Source organism: Solanum lycopersicum, chromosome 7 (assembly GCF_036512215.1).
Source record: "Solanum lycopersicum chromosome 7, SLM_r2.1".
NCBI lineage: Eukaryota > Viridiplantae > Streptophyta > Magnoliopsida > Solanales > Solanaceae > Solanum > Solanum lycopersicum.
Genome location: NC_090806.1, coordinates 64818572 through 64842817, shown reverse-complemented (window position 1 = coordinate 64842817; position 24246 = coordinate 64818572). Strand labels below are relative to the sequence as shown.

Sequence of the window (24246 nt, the reverse complement as noted above, 5' to 3'; positions counted from 1 at the left end):
TCATGACACGTGTTAGGTTTTCATTGGGTAAGAGAATTTTATTTACCAATAGGAACATTAACTTCCGGTGGTCTGCTGCTGCACTAGATAATTATTAGAGTTGACTTGTAGACTAAACCAAATAGTATTATTCTACTGAGACACTTTCGGTCTTATTATCATTTCTTTTCAGCGATAGCGTTTATTTTTTATTTTTATAAAAATTTGTAAATATTCTTGATGCTGATTTAAAATTGAGATTATTACTTCGTGGTATAAAAAAAAAAATTATAATCAAATTTTAACTCACATTGAAACGGTAAAATATAAATAAAACAAAAAAATCGTGTCTAGACAAACAAGTATAGGGTCGTTTGAAGGGGTCTACAACTCAAAGGCGATTATGACTTTTTGAAAGAAAAAAAAGCGTCTTTCCTTTTATTAAAAATTTGATTGAAATATTATGGAAATTTCTTTACTTTCATTGCATTTGAACATGGAGTTGTTAGGTCACAAGTTTTTGAATTGTTATTGGAGTATCATTTAAGCTTATTTTTAATAAAAGCGATTTTATATTTTAAAATAAAATAAATTGAAGATTTATAATTAAAAATGAAAGATTACTTATTATTTTCGGACAATTCTTATTGGATGAAATATTATAATTGTACTGAGAAAATTAGAATTTTTTTTTTTATAAATAGTCAATTGAATTAACGATTTATTTGTCTAATCACATACATAAATTATACACAAACAATACATAATTATGTGTATATTGTATATTTGAATCATATGCATTATATACAATTTATTGATCATTTTAAATTTAAACAGGCAGTTTACCAGCTATTTTGTTTAGTTCTTCATCATTATTTTTTCGAGAATTATGGTTTAGGTTGCACAAGTTAAATATCTCATTGGCCATGAAAATTGTGTGGAATAAAAGAATATTATTTCATTTATTCAATTTATATAATATCATTTTTGTTTTGTTTGTTTAAATTATTAACTTTTAGTTAGATAATTATATATGCGTTATTTTTAAAAAATCAGTATATTCTTAAATATTGTATCAAATCAAATAGTATCACATAAATTGAAGGATAAATGACATAAATATGCTATATTATAAAAATATTTATCATCTATGTCAACATTTTTTTTTTAACTAAATATAACATTTTTTTGAATTAAAAATTATACAGTTATCGCCTTTTTCTTAACCCTTTTTCCTCTTCTTCTATTCACTCTTTTGCGTCTTGTCTCTTTCTTTCTTTTCTCTTCGATTTTTTTGTCTCTTTCTTTTTTTCTTTTTCTTTTTTGGTTATTCTTTACTTCTTCATCTCTTTCTCTAGTTTTATTTATGTTCCTCCTCTTTTTCTTTTCTTTTTATTCTTCTTCTTTTTGAGTTTTTCATCTAAATAAATCCTCAGATCAATTTATAGCCATATATTCTATTTTTATCCAAAAATAAGATGAAATGAGGAATAGAAAGATCAAAAATTTATAGAAAATTACATTTTTAAGCAAAATTTTCAAATCTTTAAAATTACAGAAGCAAGATCTCACCATTGATGGTCATTATAAAGTTTCAAAGTTTGAATTCATCATTTGAATTTTATTAATTTGTGATTAGTTTGGATAGGTAGTCCTCCAAATAATTAAAAATGTCGTTTGGAATTTATATCTCAATTTTAATAGGATTTGGCTAAGTTTGTAATTGATTTTAGGATAAATATTTAACTTAAAATTCGAAAAAAGTGAAGTTTATGGAACTATATCGCAATTATATTAAAATTGTATTAAATATTTCATAATTGTATTAAAATCATGAACAATATATTTATAATACATATTACAAACTTCACTCCTTTTTTAATAGTGATATCAACCAAAATAATTTATGTAAAAACTTGTAATACATATATAACATAAGTATAATACATATTCGAAACATCACTCGTGTTCTTAGAGATTCAAATCAAAGTAATTTATAAGACACTTATAATACATAATTTACTTGTTTAATTTATTATTAATACAAGTTATTCAATTTACGAATCACATAGTGCTCTTCGTTGACAACATTTTGCATTCATGTTTAATTCGCTTCTAATACAACTTTAATATGAGTGTAATACATTTTTAATTCAAATTTAATTCATTTGACAATTTATTATGTCACTTCACTTATTACGATTAAATTACTTGTCTAATTAATCATTGATACAAGTTTTATGTAATTTACGAATAAAAAAGTATTTAAAATAAGTAATTATTTTTTAAAAGAGATCCACTCAACATGAATTGTGGACAACAAGATCACAACATGAAGACTTGCAAAAATGTTACTTATGATTAAAAAAAAAAAGAATAAGGAATAAAATATTTTTTAACATTTTGTTTTAGAAGTTGATTAGTTCACTATAAGGATTATCATTTTTTGTCTTCTAGTTAAGTATTAACACATTTCTAATATTATGTATGAATCGTTAAAAATATTCTAGTTGTATATCACTACAAAACGTGTGTAAAAAATGCTATGTATAATTCATTCGTATTACATACAAATTATAAGTGATGAGAAAAAAGTGTTATATGTGTACTAAAAATAGTTATAATTCATTTTTATGACATACGTAAATTTTAAGAAAATTTTAAATCGAAGCTTGCATTATGAATTAGTATTGTCTTACAAATGTATTAAAGTTATTTTTAAAATATTTTATATAAGTATTGCTAAAAGTTGACAAAAATGATAATAAATTAAAAATATGCTTAAAAATAATAATTATTAAATAAAAGACCATCATTTATGTAATTTTTCCTAAATTGAATTTGTATTTCTCCATTAACATAAATTAAGGATTTTTTTTTATCAATGTTTTTCTTTTAATAGATTTAAGTGGGAAAAAAATTAAAAGTATTTCTAGAACTCAAAAATTGAATTTTATAGTCAATAGTCAAAACTCAAACATAATTTCCATTATCCAATATCTATAAAAAGTTAAAAAAAAAAAATAGCGCGGTAAATATTTGGCGCCAAATTTCCCTCCAAAAGTATTTCCCTCCATTTCAATTACTATACTTGCTATAAATTGAGAAGAAAATTAGCACTGAAATTCATCAAATCTCAATTCAAAGCTCCTTCTTCCTTTGATAAATTAGGTTTTACAGCATGGTGGTAGCCCTAGAACCTGGAAGATTCTACGGCAGCAGCCTCCCTAGACCTAGATTCTACAAGCCCAACGAACAACGAGTAGATCCACCACGTTCCGTCCTCGATCCATTAATGTCATTGGCGGAGGAAGCTCACTGGTCCATGGGTGGTGTTAGTTTGACGCGTCACCGTCTTCAGGGCCGAATTGAAGGAAACATCGAGAAGTTACGTGCAGAGCGTGAGAAAACACCGGAAAAGGATTCTACGGTGGCTACGTGTACGGAGAGTAGCCCACCTATGCCTCTTGCTCCGTATGTGTTGAAGAGGAAAAGGAGGTTGGTTGATGAATCTGAGGATGATTTGGTGAGAAAGCTTGAGTTCGAGGAGAGGGATGTGGAAGAAGGTGTTGCTGGGAGGACGAGAAGCCGGAGGAATGAAGATGTTGATGCGGTTAATCAGGTAAAATCTAAGAATGAAAAGATTATGAAGAAGAAGAGTCTGAAGAAAGTTGAATCAGTGAAGAGAACTTCGCCTAGATTGTTGAAGCGCCGGTCGCCTTGAAGATGTTTGATCATTTGTCTCAATGAGTGAGATGTTGTTTGTTGAAGTACAGTGATATAGTTTGCTTTCAGTTTTACTTGATTGAATCATGCTGTTAGTGCAACCAGTTGATATTTAGATCCTTTAGATAAATGATAAGAGAAATTTATGTGTTTTTTGTCTTCTTGAATGATCTGTTACATGATACTATATGGTTGCATTTATCGTAGCTAAATGTTTCATTGTTGAGGTTTTGCTGTTCTGATCAATCATACTGGTTATGGGTCATTTGCTCTTCATAATTGCTTGTTGTTTGGTATCTATATTGAATTTGACTATTTTGAATTTGTGCTGTGTGGAGACCCATTCGAAAAAAGTGCTATGCATTAAGTAACAACAACAAATAATATGATTGTCGATAAGTATAATAAAATCGATATGTTATGTAAGCAAATTCCAAAATGCACACTTACCAATAACATATCTCCAGCTGTCATCTATCTTCTTCTCCCGTGAATCTAGGGTTACAATCCTCACTACTCTGCCATTCCCAAATCTCAGATCTCAAAATTTTTCTCGATACTCTCAATTCATCTATACAAAAATACAAATGATCTCTGTTATTTTGCTCAATTTCACATCTAACTAGCTAAAACATATCCTTCTCTGATATCAATTTTTGTGAATGGGATCATCTGGGTTCTTCATAATCTGCATTCTTCATTCGCTAATAGCGACTACTTGTGGTGTTCTGATAATGTTTTATCTGAACGAAGTATCTGTTCTCGGACATGGAATCGAAACAGCGAGAAAGCTACTTGGATCAACACCGCATGATCAATTGTTGATAAAAACTTCCGATTCATTCGTTGGATTGCTGTTATGTGTAATTGGGTTATTGTTATTCATGGTGTCGTTTGTTAAGGACAGGGAGTTTCAGAGCTTTTTCGCTAAAGGTTGTATCTTTCTTCATGTATCAATGGCGTTATGGAGAGTGTATTTCGAAAGGAAAGTTGAGGATTTAGCTTATGATTGGCCTAGACAACTTGTTGGTGATTTTGTTCTTGCACTTTCTTGGGTGTTTTTTCTTGTTAGTTCATGGAGGGACAAGTATGATTAGTTGAAATTTTGATAGTAAGCGGGATGATTCGAAAAGGGCCAGATCACAAGGGCAGAATGAACAATGATCCTACATTTCTGCGAGAGGTTATTTTTAACGCTCAAATCCTTGATTTTTCTGTCATATGACAATAGTTTTATCCGTTAAAAGAGAAGTTTAACTTTACTACTTTGATGCTTTCAAGTTTCAACTCACTTTTTCTGTAAATCTCAATGGAATGATACATTTGCAGCTTTTGTTCATTGTTTTCTTCTCTAAACTTTTGTTAGTTTTAAGATATTTTCAAAAAGTAATGTTTTGATGGGAAAGATATCTATAACCTCCACACATAATTAACACACTAACCAACGGTAGAGTGATAAATACTTATTCATTCATAATTAGAAATTTCAATTTGTGTTCTCGGGTCACCGTTTTTGTTACAAAGCGTTTCACCTTCAAAAAAAAAATTCGACAAAAATCTGAATTTAATCAAGTATGTTCAATAAATTTTTTATACAGATATAAAAGTTGGACCAAGATTAATGTACATAAAATGTTGTGTTGAAAGATGGCTTGTGAAATGCAGCAGCAAAGAATCTTGGACCACACACACAGACTTCAGTTTCAAAATAGTACTCGCTTCGTCCCATTTTATGTAGCATTTTTTGTATTTTGAGATTCAAACAAGTCTATCTTTGACTGTAAATTTTTCATAAATGCTTTTAACATTTTGAATTATCAATTATTGTGACTTATAGTACTCTTTACGTAATTTACAAATATATAAATTTTATTTCAAAGAATTTTAAAATTTTAAAAAATATTACTCCCTCTTTACTTGTCCATATTTCCTTTTATATTTGTCCATATTCATTTTAACAAATCAAGAAAGAATAATAATTTTTTTCCTAATATGTCCTTATTTAATTCTAGAAAATTTCTAGTACTACTAAGTTGTAATGCATGTTTTTTGGAACCAGAAAATACATTTATTATATTTGGAGAGTTGCATAATCTTTTAAGTTAAAGAATAAAATTATAACTAAAATATGATAATAATTGATGTCTTAATATGTGCGTCACTTCTAAAGTGGATAACTAAATAGGAACGGAGAAAATATACGTTTGTATCCGTTCCTGCCATTATTTTATCTCTGCACTATCCGTAGGTGATTTATGCCTTTCATAGTGACAGACTAGCATGCATAAATAACATTTTACTATTAAAAAAATTGCATTCCATAATATAAATTATATATATTTAAATTATTCTTAAAAATATATTATCTTTAAATAGAAAATAATGATATAAATTAATGCAACATGTATACAAGTAATTAAATAATTCAATAGTAAGTAAATCGTTGAAGTCGAAAAATTTCACAAGCACGATGATTAAAACCTTATATTTTAATCAACTAAACATTATTAAATATACTTAATTAGATATCGTGTAACAACATCAAATTTTATCACTAATTTATGGGATATCTTTTAATTGATTAAACATTAATATACCTAATCTAGTCAAATATCACATACCAACATCAAATTTTATCACCAATTTATGCACTAAATCTATTAATCTCCTTAATATAAAAGAATTTTTATTTTACATGTAGTTAGAAGGTAAAAATAATTCCCTTTCATTTTAGGATATTAGAAGCGGAATAGCTCAGAATAACGGTTATATTTCGTGTAATTAACTTATAAGTCACAAGTTGAACAACAACGATAATATATTGAGTAAAGTATCACTAGGTGGGATTTGAAGTTACACAAATTTTATTTTTGTCTGATTTCTCATTCGGTGTTGGATATCTACATTGTAGTACGATTACATTCAGATTTGTATCATAAAGTCTCACATTGGGAGTAATATGCTTTTTAACAAAGACAACTTATTACTTCAGACAATGCTTCCGGAGCTAGACGGAAACAGCCTTCTACCTTCAAATCTTTTCAAAAGCATTCGCTACCGGTGGTCAGAATTTTTTCCCATTCACATCTTTCTAAAAAAAAACTTCTACCTCGAGTAAGGGAACTCAAATCTATATCTCTAGTTAAGAATGAAGGAATATTCATTGACATAAGCAAACCTTATAAATATCTCGAAAAGATATAAATATTATTTTCGAGCTACATTCAGCTCAAATGCATCAAAATCCAAGTAAAAAAAGAAGAAGAAAATAACAACAAATCAAAAGTCCAAAACATCGAAAAATAATTTCGTATTAAAACAAGTTGACTACATCAAAATATATTATATCGTGCGTGAACACGAGAGAAAAATAAAACGCGGAATACTTTCTGCATCGAGCTTTTGTGTAACACCACGCAGTATAACAAGCGCGTTTGTATGTTGTTAGGGTAAAAATAAAAGCATTCTAATATTATCCCTTTGTTTTACCAGAAAAAAAACAGAGCAGAGAAGAAAAATTAGAAACCCATCGAGGAAAAATCAAAGTCCTAAAAGGCCATCAAATCAATATTACCCAAATAAATGGCACAAATCGAAGAAACTGAATCAATAATCTCGTCTATATTCTTCATCAAAATCATGAGCAAAAGAAGAACATGGGTTTTCCTATTCGTCTCGGTTTACGCAATTTTGCTATCGATCTCATGGAATTTTCTCAAATCAGTACTTTCATGGTACGAATCGACTATTTCAGCTAATTCCTCAATTTCTTATTCTGGGTGGCCTGCTTTGTATGCATCTGTGTTATTAGGTGTTGCTTTTGGGGTTCTTTCAATGGTAGCAGCTTTATCTGTAGCTTTACCAGCTACTTTAGTAACTTGGATTACAATTTTGGTTTTGTTAACTTTTGCTGGAAAACCCAGAAGGGATTTGGTGTTACAGGGCAAGAAATTAACTCTTGATATTACTCGATTTGTTATTAAGATTCTGATTAAAGAAGGGAATGTTGTTGCTGCTCTTTGTGCTGTTCTTGCTTATTTTTTTCTTGTTACATCAAGTAATAAACAACTACAAAATGGTCTCGTCGATGATCATTGATCGTGGTGTTCGAGTTAGCTTTTGTACGAGAGTACAGATGACTCTATCCATCAAGATGGTACATCTAGTGGTTGGGCAAATAGGAAAATTGTAATTGTGATTTCTTTTTTAATTAGTCTGTGTATAATGAGATTTTTTTTTTTTTTTTGGTTAGTTTAGATTTAGGGTTTGAAAAGCTCAATTAGAATGTGTTTATCTAACAATATGTATGTTATATTGTTAAATAGGATTCTATTTTGTAGCTATTAGCAATTTTGTTATTTTTGTCTCAATTTAACAAATTCTTTTTGTTTAGATTTATGATAATTATATCAAGGAGTTTATGTAATTATAGTTTATATCACATTGAGGTTCAGTAAAATAATATATATATACACGCACTTGCCAAACAACTTCATATTAATAATAATAATAGGTTATTAGTTATTATTTTTCAACAAATATTGAATATTATTTGTAGAAAAAGTAATATTTTCAAAAAAATAAAGAAATTATTAGAAATTTTTAGCATGTTTAGAATACTATATCTCATGAAAAGTAATTTAAAATACGAATGATTATATTGTCAATTAAAAACTAGAAGAAATCAATTATATAAAAATTATTAACAATTTAAACTTAAGACGCTGTTTAATTTTTTTTTTAGACCACTAATATGCTTGAAGTGACTCGTCCTTTTAAACACAAAAAAGAGAAAGTACTTGTAATGTGGAGGAAGTACACTCAAGCACAAAACAAGAAAGTCTTGTGAGCTTACTTATAGAAGTTGTGCAATAAAGGAAAGATAGGTGTAACAAACTCGTTCGATTTCATATTAGTTATCAATTATATTTTTTTGTGCCTCGAAATTTCGTTTGAAAGTTTAGAAATTTATTTATATTTTCAAAAAAAAAGTATTAAATAATTAATATAAAATGAAGAAAGTAATATTAGATTATGACTGATCATAAAAAGGAAAAAATTTTACTTTATCTTTTATTGGATTTTGGAGTGTGTTTTAGTAGGATTTTGAGTGAATGAACAAGGAATGCATGTGTTTAAAAAGATGCAAAATCTTACTTATACAGAAATTAATTAACAATAAAATATGAATAAAGTGCCTTCTTTTTCATATTTTTGTTCCCAATAAATAATTGAGTGTTCGAAGAAAAGGCCAGTTTATTTTTTACTATAAATATTGAATGCGGGCTCATCAAGCAATGTGTATTTGATTTGGACCACCTGCAAATTGTACACTATTCAAGGATGCATATATTTATTTTCGATTTTGACGTTGTTATTTAACTTACGCATATTATTTATTTATTTGCGTGTGTAATTTATTTTGAACATTTTCACATATTTACCATATATTGTATATTCACAAGCGAAATATACAAATATCGCAACTTTCATAGCAGACAGAACTCTAGCTATGGAGCACAATTATCAAAATTATAGCTATAGAGCCTTATGATATTTATTATGTTTGTTATTTCTCAAATTTAAATTTCTCTATATTAAATGAACTTCAATTGTATGCTATTGAAGTTCAGATAAAAATAACTAAAATCCAAATGACACAACTATCATTGGGTCATTATTAAACTTAAAACTTGTAAAATTTCTATTTTGTTGAGTTAGACATTTAGTCCAAAGAGGATGGGCTTAATCTTGGGCTTGAATGTTGGGCCTCTCTATACTTAAATGGGCTTCATTGACATGCTGGCCCAGGTAACTACTCCACAAAAGTAGAATCAAGAACAATATTTCAGCCAATAATTTGGAGACAAAATACAAGATTATTTTATCCATCGTTTGATTATGTGTATTATTAGTCCCAAAATCATGTTTCACATCATTATACATATATATACAAACGATGAAATACCTTATTTCATGAGATATCGCAATTTATCGGATAACTTTATTTTATCTCATTCTCATACCAAACAACCTCTTAAGGATTTGTTTAATAGGAAAATATATTATCTCCAGATTAATAATGAATGGTTTATAATTTAAGCTATTTCTTATTAGACTTTATTTATATATATATATATATATATACACTAACAAGAAGAATACAAATAGTTAAGACCCTACTAGAGACAATACCAATCTGGCATAGTCCCTGCCACCCTGGAAAGATTATTTAATAAATTAATATTATTTTAAGTCATGAATAGTTGAAATCTTAAATCAAGAAAATATTAGATGAATTATATGAACCATGGTGTAATCATAATCAGCTAATAAAACCATAATTTATCAATCCATTATATTTATACAGGTAATAACTTGCTTAGTTTATAGTATAAGAGTGAAAAAAATTATTAGGTACTCAAACGAGCTTTTTAAAATAAAGAAAAAGTTAATCAGATTAGATTATGACATGTTTTTAAGCTCATTGCAGTGCATATAATGTTTTAACGGATTAATAGCTCACCCATTTATTAACTTAATCGGTTTTGATAATTTTAAATTCAGTTCAATCCACTCATTTGATACTCTTTATACGAACTATCTAAATAAAAATTCTTATTAAGGTTATGAAAAGGAGGAAGTTTCTTCTTGATTATGACTTTGTAGAATGATCATTAACTTCTTAGTTAGATGGATAATAAGAGGATTAATGTGTCACTTTTAATTATAATCATATGTAAGCCTTGTATTCCTTTTTTCAGCTAAGATTAGATTAAAGCCAATGGACCCTTTATTTTATTTTCTATTTGGACTTGTTATATATGGAATATCTAAACAGATTATTGAAGACATCAAATCATAATAAAAACATTTATAATATATATTCGGATTTGATTAGAACAATGCAAGTCATAATTCAGGTAGGTAAATAAAATATTTTGAATAATTTAAAAGGTTATCGATATATTTAACTTTTTATTTAAAAAATATCATTATTTTTTCCTAGAGGACCATGATCCCTCGTGAGCAATACCTTACAATTTATTGTCGGTGGCTTTTGCATTATTGTTCATTAATACTATTTTATTAGTATATGTTATACAATTATATAAATATCATTATATCTTAATTCTATATATAGAAAATAATAAACTATTTTCTTTAATGAATTGAATAAAAAATTAAATGTAAGAATAATAATCGGACAATATTTAGGGCCCGTTTGGCCATAAATTTTCCAAATAATATTTGGGAAAAATTTGGCAAATAATGTTTGTCCATACAATTTGCCATTATTTGATAAATATTTTTGCAAATTTTCAAATATTAGTTTTTTCTAGTATTTGGGCCAAATCTCATTATTTGGGATATTTTAAAAATTAAAATTTTACCCCAACCTTTTATCTTTTACAAAAACACTCTCTCTAGTAGTTGTTTGCGTTGTATTACATCATTTTTAACGTGAACACCAAAATAGTGATGAAATATGTAGTGAATATTAAATAATGATATGATTGTTGATGAAAATTATTAAAAATTGGCTTTAGGTAACAAAGTCATGTACTTTGTCTACTTCACGATGTATGAAATAATTCTTGTTGCACTCACTCCAAATTATCACATTGCTTTAGTGTCATGGACATTATTTGTTATTGTTATAACGAACATTCATTGACTTGTAATACAAACTTTTAGTTAATTTTGATAATTTTTAAAACTTGTGTGTATAAATCATATTTTTCTAAAAAGGTGAAATATATTTCCCAAATTTTATGGCCAAACACATGGTAAAATTTTACCCAAATTTTCACTCAAATAATATTTGCCAAGAATATTTGGAAATCTATGGCCAAACGCTAGCTTATTCTAAACATACTATCTCTATTATCCAATGACATGTTAATATTTTCACATAGACGGATTCAAATTTTGTATATTATGAATTTGAGTTTGTAATTCTTTCACACTCATTTGATTTACTATATTTTGATGTCTGTCATTTATATTTAATTAGTAAATTTTTAACATTTTTTAAAAAATAGAACCAAAAATTATATGTTGATCGATCCATAGTTGAAGTTGTACAAGATTTCCACTAAAAGGAATAAGACAAATTATGCTTGCATTTTATATTTGAAACGTCAAAGCGAATTTCAAACTTTATTCTTATGTTTAAGAGATTTAAAATCTATATATAACGTAATGTTTTGATGAAAAAATTTTGATGAACATGACCATTGCGAGATCCTAGATTTGAATCTGACTTTTTGTTGTTAAATTTTTTCATTTTTAAAGATCATATGGAATGAGGCTGATACAATATATTTTAATAAATAAATAAAGTCTATATAATTTCACTGTAATTAATAGGCGATAAGTGTTAAGTCGTCCTAAACTCTTCCGACGCGAAAATAAAAATATATTTGTTCATTAACTAAACAGAGTTCTCTAAAGAATGACAAAGAAGTCTTTATGGTCAAAAATTTATATTTTTAAAGCATGGTGTATAAAAGAACAGCGTGATTGACTCCTTAAATCTAAATTAGTCACAATTATTGACCACAACCAGAGAAAAAAAAAAAGAAAAAAGAAAAAAGAAAAGAGGAACTGTCTATATTAGTCAAAATAATTAAAAACATTAAAATAGAAAACATTTATAAACTAAATTTTAATTTAACAATATCATATGATTTTTTGTTATCATAGGATCTAGACAACTTATTTTTTAATGTCAACAAGGGGACCTTAATAATAAATTAAGTGGATTTGTTTATTCCCGTGAATAGAATGCTTTTATGATGAAATAATTATTGTCGGACACTATAATCGTAATAATGATACTTTAGATAGTAAGTTGGACAATAATTAATTTTTGGTTTGGCAATTTTATGACCTTTCGTAGAAAGAAAGAATCAAAAGTCCGGAGGTTAAATGGTAAAAAATGTTAATAAAAATTTTAAAATGATATACGAATTTTTTTAATCAAAATGGTAAAATCGTTCACGAAGTAGAGATTTTGTCCGTTGGAAAAAGTAAAATCACTGCAATAGCAGCGATTTTTATTTTTAATTAAAAAATTTAATTAAATATCGTTGTGATTTGATTTAAAAAAATAAAAAGAAAATTCGATTTAATTTTTTTTTTGAAAAAAGCAAAAAAAAAATCTTAAAAAAATGAACTTAAAGTCCCTGCCTTAGCAGCGACATATTAAAAATATTATAAAAAAAATATTTTGGAAATCGCTCCTTTGGGAGCGATTTTGTTTTAATTTTTTTTTTTTAAAATTCAAATTTAACTGATTTTTTTTCGGCGGATAAAATTGCTATTTAATGAGTGATTTTGTTGTTTTGATTTAAAAAAAATTTCATATAACGTTTTAAAATTTTTATTAAAATGTTTTACCCTTTAAGCTCTGAACTTGAAGAATCAATATGTACTCTTTTTTATTGAGCGTATATGAAGTGGACACAAGATCCTAACTATATAAATTACATACTTTCGTTTGTATCGAACCTATTCTTAATTTAAAATAAATAATATTGATTATGTCATATTAAGGATATATAATTTATCAATAATCAAGTTGTAATAGATAAAGAATATGTAGTCAATATCTTAGATTATTTTTTTCATTTTGGAGAAAAATTGTTGAGTAATAATGATGATTATGTAATTTTTATGTTGGTATAAATAAAAATTATTTAATTACCTAAAAATATATATATAATTGACCAAAAAGGATAATAGGTTATGCATTCACGAAATGGCTAAATATTTATTGGCAATTATTACATTTGAACTTTGGATTAAAACAATATATTATGACTATCAAACTATATATGATATATCCATTTGAACCATATAGACAATGATTGACTATAATTTAACACTTAAGAGTTACTTGGAAACCTATTAATTAAGGATTTATCGATGGTCATATTCAGTTTTTATTTTTATATTTTTACATTATAATATTTTTTATAAATTATTGATCGTATTCTTAAGAATTTATAGTTAGATAGGTATAAATTTTGATTTTCTAACAGCAAAAAAAAAAAAAAAGTAAAAATGAGTCTATTTGAAAGATTAGACGTGCAATTAAATGTTAATCAATTACTTCATTGAGTGGATTAATGAGTACTAACCTTTTACCAAATTGTTGTTCAACATAGTTAATTTCTAATTTATTAGTTAAACACATCATTTGATTATTTTAAGTCCGACAACATCTTAAACAAAGTTGGTAAATATCCATAATTTGGATTAATTAGGTAAGTGTTTTGACGTGTTTAATTAACTTGTGATCTGTTGTATTCTTTAATTCCCATTTTTAAGGTCAAATTTCTTTTTCTAGTGATAATAACATCTTTCCCAAGTTTATTTCATCTGTTTTCTTTATCGTGTAGTTTTTTTAATAGCGGACGGAGTCAGCATTTTTATTGAGAAGTTCAAAACATAAAAAATAAAACACATGAAGAAGTTGAATGGAGTTCAACATCTGCTACATATATATAATATATAAAAAGATAATTTTAACCACGTATAAATAATTTAATTTTTTTTTTCAAAGTAAATTAATTGTGCCCCTATTTTAATCATTCAATGTGCATTACTTCACACTGCTATTTTCTTATAATTCAAAACATAATATGCTTTTGAGTCATGGACTTATCAAAAATAATTTTTATATTCAATAAAAATAATGATAAAATTTGGCATGTAAATTTTGTTTCTCTTCACTAGATATATAATTGTAAATTGTGAAAAAGAAAATATGTATTATTTTTGAAATAGTTAATAGATTATGAAAAAAAATAATTTAGAAGAATATATTGGAGTATAAAAGTAGGGTTTCAATAAATGTCTCCTTTATTTGTGGACCATTTCCATTTTTTAATTTAAAGTAATTAATACAAATATGTAAAAGCTCCAGAAAAATCGGCAAGAAAATGGGCTTGATTGGTGTTGTTAATTAATTATTAAAATGGACGTAACCTTCCCATCTCTAATTATTTGACTACTAATATTGTATTTCTCAACAAACCACACTAATTAGTCATATGGTTAGTTAATAGATTAAGGTAAAAATATATTAATTTATTATTATTATTATTATTATTATTTTGTTCATTTCAGTGTTTTCTTAAATGATCGAGTTGAGTTTCAACGAGAGTTCTGAAGGTAAATCATATCAAAACGTTTTGATGGGCAAATAAAAGATGTGGATCGGCAGGTTCTTCGAGACATAATTTCTAAGTGTAAATACTATAGGCCTCGAACATAAAATAATAAGCCTTAGATGTTGAATTTGTTTAATTATTTGTTTTCAAGTTAGTATTTTGTATTATTGGTTTAATCATAATTATTCTTTACAATATCATTTTTGTTTGCAATATCATTTTTTTTAATAGAGATTTCATAATACTAAAATCCTGAAGCAAGTTAAACCATTTTTTTTTGTCATTGCTCTTGCACTTATCATCATGTTAATTTGACATATGTAAATAATAATTAATTTAAATACTCTATTCGTTTCAAAAATAATGTTCTTATTTTCTTTTTAATTTGTTTAAAAAGGAATGATTCATTTCCTTTTTTAGTAACACTTTAACTTTTCACGAAACATGTTTAAAATCACAAGATTAAATGACATTTTGGTATATTTGAAATAACTTTAATTTAAAATAATAATTTTTTTTTTTTAAACTCCATTTCAAATCAAACTAGGTTATATTTTTAAAATGGAAGAGTATTAGGTAAGGATGAGACAGATTAGTAGAAGTGAAGATCAATGATGAAATGGATGAAGATTTCACTTTAAAAATCATCTTCATTGTTATTGTTATTATTATTATTATTATTATTATTATTATTATTTGTGTTGTTACTTTTCTAAAATAGGAGTAATAATATCATTCTTTACATTATTGGTGATTTATTAGTAGAATTATTGCAAACATTATTTTTGCTTGTTTTCATAGGTTAAGATTATTAATCGAAGATATATAAGATATACATCTCGTAGATATATGAAACTTACAGTCTTATTATTTGTGTTGTACTTTTCTAAAATAGGAGTAATAATAATTATAAAATCATTCTTTACATTGTGATTTATTAGTAGAATTATTGCAAACTTTATTCTTACTTCTATTCATAGATTAAGATTATAAATCGAATTTATATAAGATATATACCTCATAGATTCACGAAACTTACGTCTTATATTTTGAGACTTCCTTCTTGCCTCAATTGCCCCCCCCCATCCCCCCACCTTTTTAGTACTTGTTCGTTCATATTATATGATATTTTTTTTCGTTTTTATATTTAAAATAAATAATATTTTTTTAATAACCATAGTATTTGGACTCAATTAAGATTACGAGATACATCTCATCTATCATTAAAGTTTAAAAAATCTATATCGAATAACTTTATACATTAAAATAATAAAATGAAATTATCTAACATTTTATTTCGCGATTCAATATGATGAACCCACAGCCAATGATGTGGATTAAAAATGAAGAAACTATAAAAAGGTTGGTCAGTTCTCACATGGGTAATGAAATTTTAGAAATCTTAGAAGCCATTTTTGTCAGTTAATTTATGAACATTTAATCAAATAATATGCTAAAGATAAAAACTTTAATTACAGTACTATCTTTGCTACTGGTTAAATTAACAACCACTCACAAGTTGAGTAGCCACATGACCAAAGAATATAAAATGACAAAAAATAATAATAATAATTTTATAATATATAGTATAGATAAAAAGCTTAAATCAAACAATGGCCTAAAGTATGAAACTATTGATTCTTTGAAAAAAAAAATAGTAGAGAAGCTAAGAAAATCAAGATTTCAGATCTAATTAAAGCATTATTGAAAACCAACATTCCACCTCACTGTCATCTTCTTATTGTTCTTCAATTCATTCATCTTATTTTCTCAAATTATGATGATGTTGTTGACAGGTTACATGTTAGGTGTACCATTTTTTTTTTTGGTTAAATATATAAATGCCAACATATAGAAGCCATTAGAAGACAAACCCCAGTTCAAATTTTCAATTCTTGATTTTTTTGGCTCCACTTGAAGTAAATTTCCTAAAGTGGATCTGATTCTTGTTTCAAATCATGTGGGGTTTCTAATATTGGTGTAGAAAAGAGATCTAAGGTGTAAAAAACCCCAAATTTTCATCAAAATCTTAGATTTAGAGGTTAAAGTTAGTATTTTTATGGTTGTTGAACTTCAAAAGGATTCTTGAATACTAGTGGGGTTGTTGTTTTAGTGGTGATGGTTAAATCATCTATGAACAGAATGTTAGCAGGAAATGGTTTGTTTTATCCAATTATTGGGTTTGCATCATTTATTGCTTTTCTGTATTTGTCATTTGGGGATTTATGGGTTAATTACAGTAAAGAAATAAACCTCAGTTTTGTTGAGAGGAATGGAACTCAGTTTTTTGTTGATGGTAAAGTTTTTTACATCAATGGATGGAATTCTTACTGGTTAATGGACCATGCTGCTGATTATAATACTCGACCGCGAATTCGAACAATGCTTCAAGCTGGCGCTAAGATGGGACTTACTGTATGTAGAACTTGGGCTTTCAATGATGCTGGTTATAATGCTTTACAGATTTCACCTGGAAAATTTGATGAAAAAGTATTCAGGGTAAGAAATTTTTTAGTGTTGTTTGGATTAGTTATGTCATCTACTTTAGTACTAACCCTATTTAGAGTAATTATTCCATAATTGTTATGTTAGTTAGTAATGATCTCTTGTATGTAAAGTATGTGCTCTAATTATGACTCATTTAAGCTAAATATGGAATTGATTTAGTTACCTAATCTGGGGTATGATTACTTTAATCTTTACACAAAAGGTATATCCAAATCTGGGATATGATTGCTTTAATCTTTACTCAAAATCTATATCCAATCTGGGATATGATTGCTTAGGATATGAGTGTTCTATATCCAATCGATATTTGTTTGACCATGAAATTTGATTTGCAAGTTTCTGACACCGACCAGTTTTGGGGACTTCCATTCACAAGACTTCAAATTTTTTCTAGTTTTAACTTCAAAATCTATAGCTAAACGGGAGCTTAGTTTCATAATTATACATCTATCCAGTAGTTTTTTCTGGTTCATAGACTCTTGTTGCTTTCTGGATCTACTCCTTATTAAGTAGCTAACTTCTAGCTCTTGTTGTGAAAAATTATCTATATAGTTGATATTTTCTGCCTCTGGATTCTTTTGTTTAATATATAGAAATTTCGTTGATGTAGGCGTTAGATCATGTTATAGCAGAAGCCAGAAGAAATGGGATCAGGCTGATACTCAGTTTGGTTAATAATCTGCAAGCATATGGTGGGAAGACTCAGTATGTAAAGTGGGCGTGGGAAGAAGGTGTTGCTTTAAGCGCTTCCAACGATTCTTTCTTCTATGATCCATCCATCCGTCGTTATTTCAAAAGTTATGTCAAGGTAATTTTCCTTTGAAATGGTTATACATGGATAACCTTGTGCTCTGCAAGTGTTATGTTTTTAATGCAGAAATTTTTATTTGGAGGATGGTAACAAGATACAACATCCATCCATCCGCCGTTATTTCAAAAATTTCTTTTATCTCTGTTCAAGAAGTTATTCGATCCACGAGTTTGCATACTGTTTTCCATTCAAGACATCACTATACAGGCCTTGGGAAAATTTATCAATTCCACAAATGTGAACTTCTATTTTCTATTAGAGAAACTATTATCGAGGCAAGTCATTTGTTCGCCTTTGTTTTAATTAACTCATACCAGGACTTCTGAATTTTGATCTCTAACTGAGATAGACCTTAAATCCTATAGCTCAGATGTAAGTTGCGAACTCATTCTTTTCCGCCTTCCACAAAATTCTGATGTGGAGACGCATGGTAATTTGGAAGGCTGTGGGGATCCTCAGTTGTCATTTCCTAGGCAGAATGAATATCCACAAATGTTGCAGAAACGTTTGTCTTATGAATGAAATGAATTATATCCGTATTCCTGAATCTTATAATCTTCTTTGTTTGTCCACAAAAAGATGCATTTGCTTTCTCATCTTTGTTTGTCCACACAGAGATGCATTTATTTTGAGGATTACGACATTCTTAAATTTTAGACCATACCACGAGCCAAACTTTCGTTGGCTCTTTTGTCTGCACTCACAGACGACATCCTGGAGTTGATATCAAAGCTACTTTCTTCGCTAAAGCACTGACCTAAGTCATCATTGTGTTTCTTCTTTCCAGACAGTTCTAACCAGGAGGAACATATACACTGGTATAGAATACAGGGATGATCCAACCATCTTTGCATGGGAGCTAATTAATGAACCTCGTTGCATGACCGATCCTTCTGGTGATACACTCCAGGTAACTTCTAAACTTGACTTCATTTAATAGTTAAATGTTTGAACAACAGAGCAGTCCATTGTTTAGTGAGACTGTTATGCAGTTCATTTCCTCGACCTAATCTCTGCAGTTCGATTGGATTTTGCTTGAGAACAAATCATCCAATTATGTCCTGAGTAGTTTTTGTCCTGAGCTTATGAGGCCTCACTTAGATGTCCATAATTAGGTACTTCTCGGTGCAAAACAGATTGACACCTTTTTGTATCGGAAATCATTTAATCGGTTGTAACACTTCTCAGAAGAATTCGTATTCATTCCCTAATCCCTCTTAGACAACCAACATTTGCCGTACAAGTTTCCGAGGGTGTGGTCTTTTTCTTCTTTTTATTAAGTTTTCAGGAAATCATTTCTGGAAGAGCAGATTCTGCTTACTTGAATGTTTACGTGGGTTTGCATTAACAGCGTTATGCCAATTTTCAGGACTGGATAGAAGAGATGTCAACGTTCGTGAAGTCAATTGACAGGAAACATCTGCTAACAGTGGGTCTTGAAGGATTCTATGGTCCTAAAAGTCCCAAAAAAACAACTGCCAATCCAGAAATTTGGGCTGCTGATCTTGGATCAGATTTTGTCCGCAACTCTATACTTTCAACCGTTGATTTTGCCTCCGTGCATGTGTACCCAGATCATTGGTAAGTAATTTCGGAGTAGTGCTACTAAGAAACCACATAGTGCCACTTATCAACTCATCAAGGTTTAATTAACTATGAGCATGTTGTAGGACTTCTCTTGGAATTTTAGTTGAATGGCATCCCTCTGCAGCTGTTCTTTTTTCTTTTTCTGTATCTGTCACTTCAAAACAGATTTGATGTATATGAGACTCTTTTTTCTCCGTAGGTTTCACCACAAAAATTTTGAAGAAATGTTGAAATTTGCGGCCAAATGGATGCTTTCCCACATTGAAGACGGTGACAAGGAACTTAAAAAGCCCGTATTATTCACTGAATTTGGTTTATCAAATGATAACGATGATTTTGAACCAGCTCAACGTGACAGATTCCTCAAAATGGTTCTTGATGTCATATACAAGTCTGCAAAAAGGAACAAGTCAGGTGCAGGATCATTCTTCTGGCAGTTCCTTGTTGAAAAAATGGAACGTTTCAATGACGAATATGGAGTTGTTCCATGGGAGAGTCCATCAACATATCGATTAATTACAGAACAGTCGTGCAGACTGGCCAAAGTTCAAGGATTACATTCCACACAAATTGAAAACGTAAACAATTTTTGTGCCTCGAGGAAGAACTAATATACGTAAAAGTTTACATATTTCTCAAATTCATTGGAAGTGAAGAACTGTAGGATATAGGTTTACTCCCTTGTATTATTTGTCAAAGTTATAGATGTGTACAATTTTTCATCAAATGAAACATATATGCAAATTATTCCTCAACTGCTTCTCACTTTCTCTTGTTCCGAGCCAGCTTATGCACTCTTCGACTATCTCATACTCATTAGTTGTGTTATTATAAGCGTTTCCTTATAGGAACGTCTGTAAATTTGATCAATTACTCTTCGTCCTTTTGGCTTATGCAGACAAAGAAGAAATAATCTAGTAAGTATATTTTTTTGGTTTTTGGTAAGATTTGAACTGGTTTATTAACTTTTTAATCATACCACAGTGACCTTTACACTTTGTTTGGATCATTGTTACTCATTGTTTCATAATGTATTGTATTGTATTCTATGTATATTCCCTCAAATTTTAGAGGCATTTAAAAATAAAAAAATGTGAAAGTTTTAAAAAGAAATAATTTTGAAAAAGAGTTGAAAAATTGTACTCCTTGAAACTAGAATTATGTTTGGAAATAAATATAACTTAGAAAATATTGAATTATTGCAAGTTGAATTTCGAAAATTACAACGATGGCATGTCCAAATTATTTCAGTAATAATGAGAAGAATCTTAACCTCCTCTGTGAACTTTTGACATTTGATAGAATTGTAAAAATTATTGGGTAACTTACATAAATATACCATAATAAAATATATTTATTAATTATAGCAATAATATTTTTTTTTACTTGATCATTTTTATTTTATTTATAATATATATTATAAAAAATAATTTATTATTTACATATAATATGATTTTTATTGATAGATAATATACTTAAAATACAATATGTCAATATCTTACCAAACAAGCATAATAATATATTTTCCAGAACACTTATAATACATATATATTGCATACATAATTCACTTTTAATATATATTATAAATTTAACATATTGTTACTATAAATGGTAATAAATGTTTCTTAAAATGTATCAATCTGCATAATTTTTTTATGACAGGTGGTGACAGATATTCGTAGAATAAGTTAAGGTGTGAAGAAGCTGGCCCGGACTATCTATATTTGAGAATGTATGTATTGATGAATCCAAGTTTTAGGTCAAATTAGAGTTTAAATGGATAAAGCCCAACTATCAAGTTTTGGGTTAAATGGGTAAAGCCCATTTATAAGGGTAATTTAGTAAAAATCATATCATTGTTAAAAACCCTAATTTGTCTGCTATATAAAGATGCTTCACCCTCTCAATTCTCAATCACACAGTGAGTTCGCCTCTATAAAATCAGTAATAATCTGAGTTTAATTTTCTGGGATTTGATTCTTCTTATATGTTGTTATAGTATATGAGCAATCTATTCTTAATTTCAGTTTTTATTGGATCTGATCTTTCTTATATGTTGTTATAGCATTATATGAGCAATCTATCCTTTATTTCAGTTTTTGTTTGTAAAAATAAGCAGAAATTGTGTGTATCGGCTTTGTGCTGTTATTAATGCGCTTTGCACGAAAGTGTTTTCTGCAAAATTAATATTTTTTGGGGAAGATGGGCAGTTGTGTTTCATCTCTTTCACTGGAAATTTTCAACAATCATTTTCCCCACATTTTTTGTTTTAAATTATTGATTTTCATAATATTTTATTTATTCTGAAATTTTATGTCAAATTAATTTCGGAATTTGTAATTTTGTGTTTTGCCTTGGAAGAATTCATGTTTTACTCAATTGCTAAAACATAATTCAAATTAGTTATGAAGATTACCAGCATTTGAGATTGTTTTCGAAAATTTATTTGGTTATAAAGCTTACATCAAAGTAAGAATACTATGAATTTAAATTAATAAAGTACATACTCAAAAACATAATTTCAAATTTTTTTAATCATATCATCTCATGTATTACGACTATAATATTTGTTAATTTTATTGAATTTAATGTTTTGAAAAATATACTAGATATTAAACACTTAATATTATTGAATAATTATGTTTATTATAGTAAATATTTTTTGTTGGAATGTACTACTGAATAATTGTATTTATACCCTTTTTTCAAGTTTTTAGATATTTAACTTTAATTAAACTAAAACATAGATATACATTTTGTTATGCTAGAACAAATATGCATCAATATTTGTGATATAAAAATGAATTTATTTTATTAGTAGTTTTAAATTTTTGTACTATTACCTTTAATTTATAATTGAAACATCGCAAAAAACTACTAATAAAAAAATGCAATTTTATATGAGACGGAATATTTATATACAAAAAATATTTTAATGAATTTTGATATATGGACTCAATATGTCAACTCTATTAATGTAAGAGAAAAATTTAATCTATGAACGTTGATTCGATAAAAAAATTGAACCAAACATTTAGTAATCACCTTAAAAAAATCAAAATAATTCAAGTAAAGCTTTATATGATTTCATATTAAATAAAAAATAATTTTTTTCTGATAAAAATTATAGCATTTATAGAGCTGACTTCTTTTATCTTCGATTGAATTTATGAAAGAATGATAGATCGTCAATAAGACTTCTAAAAAAATATCAAATATTAATAATTAAAAGTGTAAATACAAATAATTTAAGTTGAATTTTAATATGATTTCATATTATTATAAAATATGTAGAAATGGTATTTTTTCTATGTATTGTTATGGGTCTATTTGACTTTTAATGCTCTCAACAAAATTAAATACGTAAAACGACTTTAGGTTACACTATAATAAATGCAAATATGGAGTTTGTTGATTGTGATATGACTTTACGTTGTGTCGACCAAATATTTTTGACAATAAAATATGAAATTTTTGTTTTATGATTTTAATTTTTTTTGACAATAAATGACTCTTCGCTGGCCTGTTTTATGGCCATAAGATTTTTTTTTAAAAAAATCGTTTTGTGGGAGTGGAGTTTGAGTGCTTGTGGGGATAATGAGAAAGACATCGTTAATGTTGTATGATATTTGTATAATTTTCTTTAGTTATTAGGTAAATTATTATTATTATCTTTTGAAAAAAATATATATTTTAATTGATTAAACGTGAAAAAAATTTTAAAATACTTTTTGACATGTAAAATATGCATTTCATTTTTATTTAAAATTTTCTTTTTTTGGTAGAGAAAAGTGTCAAAATACATCTAAACTATTCATATTTTTTGAATTTCATACTTAAATTATTGAAAGTGTGAGTTTCATACCTAAACAATCACTTTTTAATTTGAGAAACAATTATTTGAGAAACACCGTGTATGTAATGCACTCTCTCTTTTATTTGAAAAAACATTAATACATGACATTCGATATAGATAAAATATTTTACCTAGATATAAATTAAATAATAAAATATTAATATTAATTAAAAATTAAAATTTTATCATCCATATAAAAAATTAAATTATTTTTTTTATCCCACTCCACCACCTCCTCCACGTATTCCTCCCCCCCTCCCCCCAACAACCTCAATTCTTTTTTATAAAAAAAGTCATTTATAAAATATTTTCCCTCCAAAAATAAAAAAAGACCACCCATTCATCCCCTCTCCCAACTATTTTATTTTTAAAAAATAAAAATCTACTCCATCCTATTTAATCCTTCGCTTATATTTTTTTTTACGTTCTTCATTATTTTGTGCACATTTATATTTTTTTTAAAAAAAATTCACTAGTGTATCAAATATAACATAAATAATTAAAAAAATTTAAAAAGTCTTGTGGCGGCAAGTAAAAATATTTTTGATATGGATATCTAAACACTGAAAAAAATTAAAAGCAGAGGGTTAAGTGGA

At 27.5% G+C, this 24246-nt stretch overlaps 4 protein-coding genes and 1 non-coding gene across 5 annotated transcripts; all 5 read left to right on the top strand.

Moving 5' to 3' along the window:
* The first annotated feature begins 1286 nt into the window (after positions 1-1286).
* LOC104648387 (uncharacterized) lies at positions 1287-3872 on the top strand. Its single transcript, XM_010325438.4, has one exon. The coding sequence runs from the start codon at positions 3161-3163 to the stop codon at positions 3701-3703; it is 543 nt and encodes a 180-aa protein (XP_010323740.1). The 5' UTR covers positions 1287-3160; the 3' UTR covers positions 3704-3872.
* Positions 3873-4026: 154 nt separating this feature from the next.
* On the top strand, positions 4027-5044 carry LOC101244786 (uncharacterized). Its single transcript, XM_019214956.3, has one exon. The coding sequence runs from the start codon at positions 4368-4370 to the stop codon at positions 4800-4802; it is 435 nt and encodes a 144-aa protein (XP_019070501.1). The 5' UTR covers positions 4027-4367; the 3' UTR covers positions 4803-5044.
* A 1973-nt stretch (positions 5045-7017) lies between these two features.
* Positions 7018-8097, top strand: LOC101245074 (uncharacterized). Its single transcript, XM_004243308.5, has one exon. It carries the CDS (start codon positions 7288-7290, stop codon positions 7801-7803), a length of 516 nt encoding a protein of 171 aa, XP_004243356.1. The 5' UTR covers positions 7018-7287; the 3' UTR covers positions 7804-8097.
* Positions 8098-16413: 8316 nt separating this feature from the next.
* On the top strand, positions 16414-20549 carry LOC101245376 (mannan endo-1,4-beta-mannosidase 2). The gene is made up of 5 exons (XM_004243309.5): positions 16414-17387; positions 18007-18204; positions 18995-19117; positions 19577-19788; positions 19994-20549. Exons 1-5 carry the CDS (start codon positions 17007-17009, stop codon positions 20403-20405), a joined length of 1326 nt encoding a protein of 441 aa, XP_004243357.1. The 5' UTR covers positions 16414-17006; the 3' UTR covers positions 20406-20549.
* A 1357-nt stretch (positions 20550-21906) lies between these two features.
* LOC112941935 (small nucleolar RNA snoR135) lies at positions 21907-22057 on the top strand. The gene has a single exon (XR_003247584.1). It is a non-coding gene; the product is annotated as a small nucleolar RNA snoR135 (small nucleolar RNA).
* The last annotated feature ends 2189 nt before the right edge of the window (positions 22058-24246 follow it).